This window comes from Pinus tabuliformis, chromosome 8 (assembly GCF_031772625.1).
Source record: "Pinus tabuliformis cultivar Carrire ecotype Pingquan chromosome 8, CPIR1, whole genome shotgun sequence".
In the NCBI taxonomy this organism is placed as follows: Eukaryota; Viridiplantae; Streptophyta; class Pinopsida; order Pinales; family Pinaceae; genus Pinus; species Pinus tabuliformis.
The window spans coordinates 960,792,296-960,806,692 of NC_142294.1; the positions used below are offsets into that span (position 1 = coordinate 960,792,296).

The 14,397-nt window shown below is 38.2% G+C and overlaps 1 protein-coding gene across 4 annotated transcripts in view; it reads right to left on the reverse strand.

Annotated features, from left to right (window-relative positions):
- LOC149238661 (uncharacterized) overlaps nucleotides 1–14,397 on the reverse strand; it is a 505,729-nt gene that overhangs the window by 300,070 nt on the left and 191,262 nt on the right. For 3 of the 4 annotated variants that reach the window (XM_089367018.1, XM_089367017.1, XM_089367020.1), the window contains one exon: nucleotides 11,558–11,642. The exons of the other annotated variant lie outside the window; for it this stretch is intronic. In XM_089367018.1, coding sequence (XP_089223144.1) covers nucleotides 11,558–11,642 — 85 coding nt within the window. The remainder of the gene's footprint in view (nucleotides 1–11,557; nucleotides 11,643–14,397) is intronic. 4 annotated transcript variants of the gene reach the window in all.

A 14,397-nucleotide genomic window follows, 5' to 3' on the forward strand; every position in this document is an offset into this window, starting at 1 on the left:
TAAAAATCTATGGTGAATAACGCTGCAATGCACAGTGCAATACATAGTGGTTAGAATTGTTGTAGTTCATTTAAATGAAGAGATGTGATGGCTACACTCACTTCTAACCATAGTTTTAAAAACTGGTCTTGCTAACCGGTTACCAGTCTAACCGGCTGGTTAGCAAGCCCACCAGTCTAAACCGGCCAAAAAACCCGGCTTGATTGCCAATTTCTCCTTTTTTTTGCCCTAACTGGTGAAAACCGGCCGGTTTAGGACGGAACTGGCCAGTTTGTATCAAACCGGCCAGTTCTGTCCTAAACCGGCCAGTTTTAGGCACACCCACCATAAAGTTAAAAAAGTGGAATTCTGACTGTGTTTTAGGGGTTTTGGGGGGAAACTAAGGGTGTTTTCCCTCCAAAAACACCCTCTCCAAGCCTTTAAGAGGCCCCTCTCACTCTCATTTGTCTCACACAACTGATTTGGAGTGTTTGTGAGTTTGTTTGTGAGCTTGGAGAGTGTTGAGTTTTTGCTGAAGTAGTCATCTTGGAATTGGAGTTGGAGCTATTTTGGAGATAGTGTGTAGCTGTCAGTGGAGTTGACATCTTCAAGAGGAGGCTAAGGAAGCTAGTTTGCATTTCCCGGTAAGGATTTGCACTTGAAAATTCCTCATTTGACTGCTGTCCATGAATTAATTTTTTTTATGTGTTATAAACTTCTCACTTCTATGATCTATCATTTATGCTATGAACTCTCTAGCTCTATCAAATTTTGTAGCTTGCATGTGCATTTGTTTTCCTACATTTATCTTCGGTTTTCCATGTTGCTTAGCTGCAATTTTTTTTTTAAATGGCAGATTTCTTTGCAAATTTTTATTATTTCAAGCAAACATGGCTCCAAAAGGAAAGGACAGTGCATGGGCTCATTGTGATGTAATTGATGGAAAAATGATATGAAAATTATGCCATAAATCTATTGGAGGTGGGGGTATTCTTAGGTTGAAACAACACTTGGCTGGGATAAGAGGCCAAGTAAAGCCATGTGATGCACCAAATGCACTGTTAGGTCCTATTAGGGCAGAATACATTTCCAAGCTTGAAAAATTGAATGAGGATAAGGCTAGGGAGAAGGCCATCCAAGATGACATTGCAAGGAAGAGGGAATTATTAAAAGCCATGAAAGAGAGTGGGTATGATGATTATGAGATTCGAGACTCCTCTTCTATCCCTTCCACCAATGACCCCTTTCACTATGTTCATCCTTCTTTTGGCCAACCATCAAAAGGAACAAAGAGAACAAACATCCAAAGTTATTTCTCATCTTCTGCCAACATTGCCTCTTCTAATCCCACTTCCTCCCAGCCAAGTTCTCAAACCACTTTGGATCAACATTAGAAAATACAATGCAAAGAAACTTCTCATCAATACATTGCTAGATGGTGGTATGATTCGGATATCCCATTTAATGCTGCTCGCTCACCTTATTACCAAGCTATGTTGGACTCTGTTATAGCTGCAGGAAAGGGCTTCAAAGGCCCTAGTATGCATGACTTGAGGGGAGCTCTTTTGCAAAAAGAGATATCTTCCATTGATAAGTATTTGGTTGAGTTTAAAGATTCATGGCTCAAAACAGGTTGTTCCATCATGTCAGATGGATGGACCGATGGAAAGAACCGCACTATCAGTAATTTCCTTATTTCTTGCCCTCAAGGAACCATGTTTTTGAAATCAGTTGATGCATCTGATAAGGTAAAGGATGCAACCCTTTTGTTTGAGCTTTTGGATAACATTATTCAGGAAGTTGGGGAGCAACATGTTGTGCAGGTCATCACTGATAATGCCTCAAACTATGTTCTTGCTGGAAAGATGCTTAAGACCAAATATAAGACCATATTTTGGACTCCACGTGCTGCACATTGCATAGACCTCATGCTTGAGGATATAGGCAAAGTGGACTAGGTAAAAAACACTGGAGCATGCCAAGTGCATTACAAAATACATTTACAACCACTCACGGGTATTGAGCCTAATGAGGAAACACAATGGGGGAAAAGAGCTTGTTAGGCCTGCAATTACGAGATTTGCAACTCACTTCCTCACGTTGCAATGTCTCAATGGTCAGCATAAAAACTTGCAGAAAATGTTTTCCTCTAAAGAATGGTCTGAATCTCGGTGGGCTCGTAGACCAGATGGAAAAGACACCAAAAAGAAAGTGTTAGACACTATTTTTGGAAAAGGTCTCTAGAGCTTGTGAAAATTACCGAGCCCCTTGTTAAGGTGCTAAGGTTGGTGGATGGGGAAAGATTGGCCATGGGCTACATTTATGAGGCTATGGATCAGGCAAAGGAGCAGATAGGGCAGCTTACAAGGACAGGTTAGCTAAATATGGCCGTATATGGGAGATCATTGATAACAGATGGAACAATCAACTCCATCGTCCTATACATGCAGCTGGGTATTTTTTGAACCCAAAGTATCACTATAAAAATCAGCTAGGAGATCTGCATGATGGGGAGGTCAAAGCTGGATTGATTGATTGCTTGGAGCGCATGGTCCCTAACCATGCAGACCACTTGGAAATACATAGACAGCTTACCGTTTTCAATATGGCAGGTGGTACTTTTGGCAAATACTTAGCAAAAATGGCAAGAGATGTGGACCAACCAGGTAAGCAATTCTAATTTCCAATTTGTTTTTCTTTTCAAGTTAAAATTGTTTACGTTCTTTACAATTCAGATTATAAACTAAGTTACTAATTAATGTCTTTTTTTTTGCAGCACATTGGTGGGAGTCATTTGGTGGCCAGTGTCCTCAATTGCAAAGGTTTGCAATTAGAGTCCTCAATCAAACTTGCAGTGCTTCAGGTTGTGAGCGCAACTGGTCTGTTTTTTAGCACATACACACGAAGAAGAGAAACCGTTTGGAACAAAAACGGTTAAATGATCTTGTTTTCGTGCAATACAACCTTCGACTGAGGAGGAACCAAATGATGAGCAAAACACCTGATCTAGATCCCATTGTGTTGGACGATATTGATCCAACATCAAAATGCGTGGAGGAGACTGAAGATCCTGTGTTTGAGGCTGATTTTGATATCGACATGGCTTTAGTGGGGGATGAAGTAGATTATGTGGCGGCATCAGAACCAGGATCAGTAACGGCATTAAGGAAAGGCAAAGAACCAATGGAAGGCACTAGTCGTGTAGGTCGACAAACTCGTGCTTCCATTAGGTCCACTCCTATTGTCATTGGTGGCATTGATATTGAGGTTGCAGATCAGGCTGAGGCATCCTCAAACTCTGAACCAGATGATGTCTATGTTGCTCCTGATGATGATCCTGTGTCTAGTAGTGGTGATGAACTTGATGATTAATCATGTGTACACTCAACACTGTAGACTTGTAGTAGGCCAATGGCCTCATAGCTTGCAGCATTGTTTTTGGACTTTATAGGCCATTTAGAGCCTCATTTCTTATGTATTTTTCTATTTTGTTGATGATATGTATTGCACTCGGTGCCATTTTGATATATTCACCTTTACATGTATATAAATGAGCAAACTTTGCATATTTTGTCTCTATTGGCTTGGAATCATGGTTTTACATCTTAAAAATAGTTTTGTTTCATTAAAAATTAATTATTTAATGTATTTTTTTAAAACCGGTTTGTTTAGACCAAACCAGTCCCGGTTAGACCGGTTCTGGTTGGTAAACCGGTTCATTAGGTGGACCAGGCCGGTCACCGATTCCGGTTTTAAAAACATTGCTTCTAACAAGCTCTTAATCAAAAGAAGGCAAACACCTTTTATTACAATATGTAGCAAAAACCCTATATAAGATAAGATAAATTGTTTATTAATGTCCAAATATTAACCAAAAATAGGTCAAAAGGACTGCTAAGTACATCAATGTGGGATACACACTGTTATCTCTCAAACTCTACCCTAGAAGAAAGAATCCTAACCTAGAAGTTCACCCCTCATGAATGTGGCACATGTGACCAGGAATGACGAAGAACGGGTACCATGTTATGTTCCTTGGGCCCTAATAAGTATTCATTATTAGTTTAAATGTTATATTAGGAGCTCAGTGAGAACCTTTCAAGGTCCCATTTTATTGTACCCTTTGTCTCATATATATATATATATATATATATATATATACTAAGGAGACTTGGCCTTAAGATCATCAAATCTTGTCTCATACATTTTATTTATTGTAAAAAAGAGGTTCCCCCCTCAAAGTGAACTGTAATTATTGGTTTCTTATCATTTTTAAGGTGTAAATTTCATAACCTTTGGTGTCAGAGCATATGAACCTAGGGTTTTGGTACTTGAAACAGGTCATCTGGCATTTTCGCTATAACTTTTTTTTCCGAGCCATCTCAAATGGTGAAATTTTGAGGATATTAAGGAGAGATCTCAATAAACATCTATTTAAAATTTCATATTTTGGTTCGCTACACTTTTTGAGATATACTCCATGGAATTTAGGGTTTGCGATTGCTTTTGAAATTTGTTTCAATCAAGTCATCTTGGCATTTTTGCAATAATTATTTTCCAAGCCATTTCACAAAGTGAAATTTGGAGACAATAAAGAAGGTACATCTAGTAAAAATTTCAGATTAAAATTCACTATACTTTCACAGATATACCTTGTGCAAGTTACAGTTTATGAAGGGTCCTAAAAATAGTTTCAAAAATGAGCTTGGCATTTTCACTATAACTTTTTTTTGTGATACCTCAAATTGAAATTTTCAAATATTTGAAGAGACATAACAAAGTAGCTCGGGTCAAATTTTCATAATTATATTTGAAGAATTGGACACGTGCACGTTATACAAGTTTGCTCTTGGGAAGATGCCAAAAATCCGCAAGTTTTAGGAAAGTTGCATAACTTTCACTTGGCACATCAAATTCTAGTCAGACTTGTGGAATTGCAAAGAAGACATCAAAGAATAACAAACCAAAATTTCAAATTCAGAAGGGCTCAAATCTTAGAAATATATCAAGAAAATGGTCATCCATTCAAATATTCTCCAAAATAAGCTTTTAAAGGTGTGTAACTTATAAGCTAAGTCACCTAACACTTCACCCCCGGTGTCTTGAATCCTTCGTGTCTAACACGACATGATGATGACACGTGCCCGACACGAGTTTGACTTGTGTCGAGCACGTGCCAAAATCATATCCTAATTTTGTGACATGTGTCCGTCGAAAAGTGACCTTGCATATTGCTACAAGCCAATTTTGGGTTGATTTCCCTCATTGTTGTTTGTTGTTTTGGAGTTGTAAGAATATGTAAGCAACCAATAAAGGATAAGATGAATTTTGGAGGAGATTCAAGGTGTAGGTAAGTGGATTTCCCTTCCAATAATTTTTTTGTCTTGCTACAATAGTCTACCAATCCATTTTTGTTTACATGCACAACCTTACAACAATCCATTTTTATTTATATTTACAATAGTCATGGCTCAAGCAAGGGTAGCAGGAAAAGGGAAAAAGAAGGAGAGGAATGCCCCCATTAATAATGTCAATATTCCCCCCTTTCAATTTCATCAAGGTCTGCTAGTATTCCCTTTGTTGGAAGGGCACTGCAATAACAACTTCAAATGTTCAGTATTTGCTATTTTCCATTGGCATTCCCACATATAGTATCTATGACTTAGTGGCTCAGGACTTAGTATCTAAGTAATACATTTTGACTTTGATGACTTATTGAGAAAACTACATTTTATGGTTAATTTCTTGTGTTTGTCAATTTATCATCATTGATGTAGTAGTAAGTAGTAGTTGTATCATTGAGAATTATGAATGTATGCACAATCTATGATTGAATTTGTATCATCATAATGTACATGTTTTAGTTTCTAAATTGAACGAGACTGTGTGATATCAATTAATTTTTTTAACATGTCTTTCATATCCTATTCTGAGGGATCATTGTGTCACATGTCAAATACTCGTATTTTTGCATTCTTCATGTCCCATGTCCTCGTGTCAAGTGACTTAGCTTACAAGTGACATAACTTTGATTAGAAGATCCATTTTTTTAGATGACTGAAAGTCGTGCACAACAATAATTCAAACAAGAGTGGGATATCTATTAATGCATTGGCAGGTTTCACAAATCTTGATTCCTCAGACCCTAAAGATTGTTGGTTACATTAAGAAGTAAAGGGTCATAGCTCCTATTGACTTAGGTAGTACCAATAACTTCATTGATAAAAGATAGGCAACATGCCTCAATTGTTTTGTATATCCAGTGATAATTTTTCAAGCTTTAGTTACCAATGGGGGGAGTATTGATTATGTGGGAAAATTCCACAACATTAAAATGAGTATGGGAGAGTATAAATTGGAAAGCTCGATATATGCCATACCAATTGGAGGTGTAGATATTCTAGGTATTCAATGATTGTGAACATTGGGTACACTTTCTACAAACTATAATGAAGTATTCATGAGATTTGAATTGGAAGGAGTTCAATATGAGCTCAAAGGGTTAAAATATTGATCGTCTCAAGACTCGGCGCTTAGAGAATGGAAAAGCTCCTAAAAAGGGTATAAATGGAGTTGTGGTTAAACTATATTCTATGGAAGTTAAGCAGGAAGATGAAAATATTACCGAAGAATTAAAAGGAACCTTGGAAAAGCACCATAGGGTCTCCTAAGAAATTCCCAAAGGTCTACCTCCATCTAGAGATCATGAAACATTAAATTGAATTAATACCTGGAAAAGAGGAGATTGAGAAAATGGTATAAAACATGCTAATTCAATGTAATAGTCCACAACCTTTCCCAACTAGGAAAATTTTCTTTGCCACTTATTGCATCTTGGAAACCATATGAAGACTTATTAAGTCCTAGAAGAGAAAAACTCACAAGGTCATGCTCTGGTACAGTCACACCCACACCATCTAGCTCATCTCGTACCTGAGTTAACTTTGAAAAATATGTGATGATGGGCTCATCCTTGCTCATTCGGATACTCCTTAGCTTCTTCCAAAGAGCAAGCTTCCTGATATCACTGGTACTCTGATATAGATCTAAAATAGCTTTGAACATCTCAAAATTTGTCATCTTCTCATGGATATGAGGAACTATATGATCTTTGACCCCTTCTATAATAATCCTCCTGGCCTTGATATCATTCTTATTATGTTAGACCAACTGTTCGGGGTCTTGTGGTGGTGGAATTATGTTTTTGATAAACTCTCCCACACCATTATCCTCCAATACTATCGTGATCCTACCTTTCCAAGAGACAAAGTTAGAGGCTCCCTCTAAACAATGATATGCTCTCAATCCTTGGTACACCATCCTACTTCCCCAGAGAGCTCTACAACACCTACCCACTAACAACCTAGTAGTCCCTCACAAGAGGTTGCACTTAGGGCACAATAAGGCAACTTCTAGCAACAATCCGACTTGTACTTAAGCCGCCCAACAAATTGTCCCAAACCTGGACCTACATCCACTAGCAAGACATCAATCACTGAAGAACACAAAACATACCTCAACTCGCGACGTATTTTGCTTCTCTATATCTCGATCTTGTGCAAATTATTCAAGTTTTCGGTCCTCTAATTAGGGCATCCTGGACCCAAGTCAGCCCTCAATCTGCAACCTCAAAACTCCTCAACCTCTGCTTTGATCCTTCTCTTTTAGGCCATATATGTTGTGTTGTTCATCAAGGTATCTCAACCCTCTATTCCCAGGTCTGCTCCAAGGTAATCCAACCTTAGATCTGCACCTCAACAAGGCTCAACCCTCCCTGAACCATGCAGAATTCTCTTGGCCCTGTAAGATAGAATCTGCACCACAGAACTTGCACAAAAACTGCCCAGTATGCTTCTCCTCAACTCCCTGCCTAACTCGGCCTAAACAATTACAAGAAGAATGAGAAAAAAAAGTCCTTTTCTCCTCTTTGCTAGGCTCCTCATGGTGCGGCTAGATCTCAAAGGTTCTTCTTAATTTTGTTCATTGCTCTGATACCATGTAGAAAATCCTTGAAAATTCTACAACTGTTGTAGTGAACAAATCTTAAACTAATTTGTAACACCAAGACACATAATTTCTCTACTCTTTTGCAGTGGAATAGAACATAAATAAAACACGGTCACATGATAGTAAAAGCACAAACTTTTCTATGGAACCCAACTAAGAAAACCCTTTGCTTGTTTGACAATTTTATTGAGAGGGTAATTTGATCAAATACAAGACAATTTGTCTATGAGAACATAGATGTTCTCCTATTGACCTAGCATAGACTTGCCCAGATCCTTACTTGATCTCGGCTCCTACCTTTTGCGTACAACCAGACCCGAATTCTTTTGCACTCACAAAGTCTCGTACTTTGCAATGCACTAGGCTCCTAAATTGTGCACACGGGCCTCTATATTTTGTAGCGCAATTCCCTCAATCTATGCACACTTAGTACTCAATTATACGCACACCACAAGCAAACTCTCCTCACACAAACTCATGCTCTCTATTGTCTTGTCTCACAACCATGTGCTCACAAAACAATGATCCAATTATGTGCCTTTGTCCTCCTTATAAGTAATTCGCATAAGCTAAGCCTGGCAAGTTTATTTTGGGTGCTCGGACTTGTGATTGCTAAGTTAACTGAATCTAACTAACTCATGTAACTCGTCCTGCCTCAATTAGAAACTGAAGCTCACTTGCTTGTCCTTTTCCAAAGATAACTCGCACTAGGAGACAAACAAACTGAGCCTCCAACTATTTGAATGATTTAACTACTTCATGAACTCACCCTTACTTTTAGGAACTCGTCCTAACTTATAGGAACTTGTGCATGCTAAAGAAAGACTGCTTGTGGTCTCTTAGACTAAGGCACGTGCCAAAGAATACCTTACTCGCTACAATTTTCAACAAGTGGTCTTGCATCCAAATTCACTAACTTTTGCCTGCATATCATCAAACAAGTGCATCATATCAAATGGCCCAGTCACCCTTTGACATCAATGGTTTCTTCCAACAATCTCCCCCTTTGCCATTGTTGTCAATTCTCATGCTCCCCCTATCTTCATAACTCCCCTTGTCTCCGTGCTTCACTTCCTCTCTCCCCCCTTTGACATCAATGGCAAAGGGTGACTTGTTTCTTTAGGGTTGCTCCCATGAACACATGGCACTCAACACTACTGTCTTCTTACCCTTTCCTTCTTTGTTGTTCTTGAAGCTCTTTTGCTTGGTTGAGATTTCCTTTTGCTTCTGCTTGGTCTAGAATGTATATGTTGTTTGGTCTTCTTGTAGCTGTTGCAACCAATATTCCCAAGTCTTACTCTCTGATTTCACATTTCCAAGAATCAAACAAGAGATTATACCCTTGATCACACATTTTTTCGACACTGAGAAGATTGTGCTTCAAATCCTCAACCAACAAAACATTTGTTTCTTTTACATGTTCACTTCCAAGATTTACTACACCTTTTCCAAGTATCTTGATGGAGGAGTTATCTCCAAATGCAACATTGTCGCTTTTTCATTTTAGGCCGACATATTTGTTTTGATCTCCTGTCATATGTGTCAAGAACCCACTATCTATGTACCATTCATCTTCTTTACCTTCAACGATCAATGCTAGATTGCAATTTTCCTTCTTTTTCATTTCCCATATCATAGTTGGCTTCTTTGTCTTTATGATTGGAAAATTCCCTTTTATAAGTTTGCAATCATGTGCCTTATCACCAAGATTATTGAACTTGTAGCATACAATGTTCAGATCATTAGTGGTTCAAATGGATTGTAGTTTATGTTCGTAGATCCATGAATATGACCTGATTTATGGTCATTTCTTGCAAATCCATAATCATTCTTGCTTCTTGCATAATTGCATTTTGTTTTACAATGAATTGCTTTATGCTCGAAATTTCCGCAAGAGTAACAATAACCAAGAAAAATATTTTCATATCTGGGAAAGCAGGATGATATTTTGAAGTTGTTTTGCCTTGGAGGTGCTTCAATCCATTGTTGATCCTTATTGTTGTCTCCTTTGTGATCAACCTAATTTCTTAACTCCTTTTAGGTTTCTTCCTTCAGAGGCTTGGAGCTTGTATCCTCTTTGCCTTAAGATGCACCTGTATAGCCAAGACTTGTTTTATCACCTGATGACATTGACAGTTGAGAATGTTACCCAACACTAGCGAGTGGTTCAAGTTCTTATTAAGCTTATCAACTTCAATCCTCAATGACACAACTTCCTCTTCAAGCTTCCTACAATATTTTGTTGAATTTGTAACTATGGTCGGTCTTCATAATGTATATTTGGCCACTTGATGTACTTGTATTGATTATTGTAAAGTATATTTTAAATGCTAGAGTCAAAAGAAAATTTATTTTGAGTCAAAGTCCCATTGTGACTTTTAAAAGAAGAAAATTTGAATTTTTGGGTTGTAATCTCCAAAAGTTGTCAAGTCGTCCCAAGGAAAAGCACACACACATGACCCAACAAATCACTATGTAAAGGCAGGTCGACCTCATTTCTCCACCACCAATTCACACTTCATCAGGAATACATTTTCTAGGAATCTCAACAAAGATCAAGAAGGACAAGGAGGACAAAAAAGAATATGATCTCTTTATCTCACTCTCAAGCTCGCACTTGTGGATAGATTCTCTCTCTTCTGGTTTGTAGTTTTTCTGGGAAGTTTTGTTGCAGGGGGGCTGAAATTCTGGAAAGTTGCAAGGGTCAAAATTATGGGGTAACTGGCAACTGCAAGAGGGCCGAAATTTTGGGTCAGATCAAGAAATGCGAAATTATGGATTAGATTGGGAGGCTTGACTTGGAGGGGTTGACTAGGTTTGACCATAGGTCTAGGTGTGTCTCTTATTGAACAAAAGAATTACCTTATTGAAAGTTTGTTGGGTTTTTCCCCTTGATGGGTTTTCCCAGGGTAAATATTGTCTTCTTTTTGTGCATTGTGATCTCTATTGTTCTTATATGATTGAATTTCTGAAGTATAATTGTTGAATGATATATTGGAATAATTTAAAAGAAGATCAACTTCAAAATTAATTATCAATGTTTCAAAAATATTGTGCTAGTCTATATTTCACTTAAAAATCAACATCTTCTTTCTTCTTCAATTGGATCCTCACTATTTCCTCAACTCTTTTTGCTTCTTCAAGTCATGGACCTTTAAAGAGATATTTTCTTCACCACATTTTTCAAGTAAGCTTTTCAATTCTCTAGTTTTGTTTCTAAGCTTGCCATTTTCTTTTTCATTATTCTTCAATTTTTCTTTAAGATCTTCATCTTCCTGTTTGGTTTCTGAATCATTTCTGAGTCCCCAAAAAGAATCTATTTTCATGTTTGGTTCTTTTGTTTCTTCATCTGAATCAATGACCTTTTCATCATGATTATTATTTTAGGTTTCTTGGGCTATGAAGAAAAATTCTATTGCATCCCCTTCTTTTGTATCACTTTCATATGTAGAATTTTTGTCTTCATTAGAATAAAGATTTTTCTTGTGGATGCTTTTCTTTACCCCAAAAAGACGTCTCTTAGCATAATAACCTATTTTGCCAAAATTGAAACATTTAAAGGGAAACTTACCTTTATGTTCTTTGGTTCCCCTCTTGAGCTTCCTGATGAAATTTGCTTCTTCTTCATCTGATTCATCGCTTAGTGTTCCTTCTACCTTGAAGATCCGGGAAATTTTCGTGAGTGCTTTCAAACAAAACTCCCCATCATACAGGACCATTTACTGACACTTACATTTGGTTTGTGAAATCATGAACAATGCATATTCTAACACCACTTCAGCAAACCATCAACATGGAACAAGAAGTAATAATCATGAACAACCATAAACACACAATATGATAACGAAGTTCATCCAGTGTGGACTACGTCTTCGGGCCCAGTGCCAAGAGTGAGGTGGTCACTTGATTAAATGCTGCAAGATGATGATGAGTACATGATGTATTCTTTGTCAATACAAAAAAGAACTCCCTTAACTAGAGTGGCATGTGCCTCCACGAGAGGTTCTTCTATAAGAACTCTTAGTCATATAAGCTCTCCTTCAACATGACAAAATATCAACTCTCACATGAAGTGGCATATAAGGATCTTCCAACAAAGTGGCAAACAAGGATCTCAACATCAAATCATCATCTCAACAAAAATCAAAAGAAGACATAGCATCAATGCAACTTATACCTCCACTTATGAGGACGGCTTGAAAATGCACAACTTTGCTAAGGAAATAGACAACACGGTTGACATCCTAGCAAAAAATTGTGAAATCTGACTGTAAACTCGACCCCCTTCTAACTCGGTCAAATTTGGGGTCCTTAGGAATCTCAAAGATTCTCTTCCGCTGGTTGACTAAAATTTGGCTGCTCAGATGAAGAAACTGAACACACCATCGCGCTCCTTGTGAAATTTTGGTTCAAATGAGTATAAAGTCAACATAATTCTAACACCTTCAAAAATTGGACCCGAGGAATCTCCAGATTCCTCACTAATTCTGAATGGGAATATTCTAGGGAATATTCCCTTGGAATATTTTGTCTTGAAAAACATGCCCTGCCTAGGCGCAGTTCCCTCTGCTTCTAGTCCCACTGCTTGATCTCTCGGCTCTCCTCGACCTCCCTTTGGTCGAATGGCAGGGGAAGCTTTTATATAAAAAAAATGGGGCATTATCCAATGTTTTAAAACTCCTACTCGGCCGAGGGTCGACTCCGACTCGGTATCTACTCAGTCGGCTCGATTTCAATGACTCGGTCGTTTTAAAAAATACATTAAATATTTTTTTTTAATTAAAAAACATAATTTTAAAGATTTTCATTCATGTTTCCAAACACACAGCATTAGAATATAGATAGAAGACAACATATGATCAAAGTAGGCTCATGTATATATCCATTATATCAAAATGGCACCTAGTGCACTGTCCAATACATACATGATCATGATATAGAGATCAAAACAAAAACACATAACCAAGGAGGCTAGAAATGACCTCTACAACAAAAGTAAACTGTGACCAGTACTACTGGCTATTGCCAGAGGCGCCGAGATCATGTGGATCAATCTCTGGATCATCATCAAAGTCAAACAGGGGGCCCCATGGCAACTTCTCATCATCATCTCCAACTGCAACTGTAGAAGTGGTAGCACTAGCAGATTGTGCAGCAGCTGCAAGCTGAGATAGACGAGATATGTGTTTCTGTCGTGGCTAAGCAGAGGAAGCGCCTGCAACTGGAGGACTTGCTAGCTCTGACGCTGAGGCTGGTACAAGTGGATCAAGAATTGCATTCAACTGAACATTATGTTCGAGTGATGCTATCGTCTGTAAGTCATAATCAATATCCTCATCAGAAACAAACTCTGTTGGATGACTCTCCACTACCCAATCTGATGTTGGATCAATGTCTTCCAACACAATGAGATCTGAATCAGGGCTTTTGTTCAACAATTGGTTGTGCTTGAGCCGGAGGTTATATTGGAACTAAGTTGCAAGAAACACAGGGTAGGAGGCCGTTTCCGTACGGAAACGGAAACGAAACCCTGAAATTCATGTGGTACGGCCGTGAAACATGGTTCCGGCCGTACTGGCATGTTTCTCGATGCGGAAATGTGGCCAGTACGACCAGAAATGCGTTTCACGGCCGTACGCCACCGTTTCCACTTGTAACTTGTGTTTTTTTTATTTTTATTTTTATTTGTTTTCTAATTTATTATTAGGTTTTCCTAATGACTTCTAGTTGCTTCTAGATCCCCGTCTAAAGTTATAAAAGTGAACTTTGTCTCATTCTCTCATCACACTATTCAGCAAGTCGTTTCTCTTGGAGACTAGTGATTTTAGCAAAGGAGAAGAGAAGAAGAGAGTAGTTGTTTCAGCTAGGGTGTTTTGAGTAGTGAGCAAAGTAGATTTCAGCAACAAGAGCAAGAGATTTCAGCAGCAAGAGAAAGAGATTTCAGCAGTAGATTTGGAGTGCAGAGTTTCCGGCTACGACATTCTTGGCTTTTTGGCCCAGCTACAGCCATATTTCTCCTCTTTTCTAGCATTTTGGGGTAGCTTTAGCTACAAAAGATTAATTTGGGTAAGCAACATTCATTTTGTTAGTTTTTTCCTACTATTTCTTCAATTTTTCTAGGGTTTATGCTGCCAAAAATATGAAAAACGTTTTTTATTTACAGATTTGTTTTTTTAATTTATTTTTGCAGCAATGGCTTCCAACCAAAGTGCAGCTGCAAGTTCAAGCCCTAGGGCCAACCCAAGGGCTGAATATTATCCTCTTTGGAGGCATGTGACAAAGCTTCAAAGATGTGCAGGTGGTGGCTCATGGGAATGGCGATGCAATCTTTGCAATAATTCGTACAAGGGCTCCTACCCAAGAGTGAAGGCACATCTTTTGCATGGAGGAGGACAGGGGATTGCAGGTTGC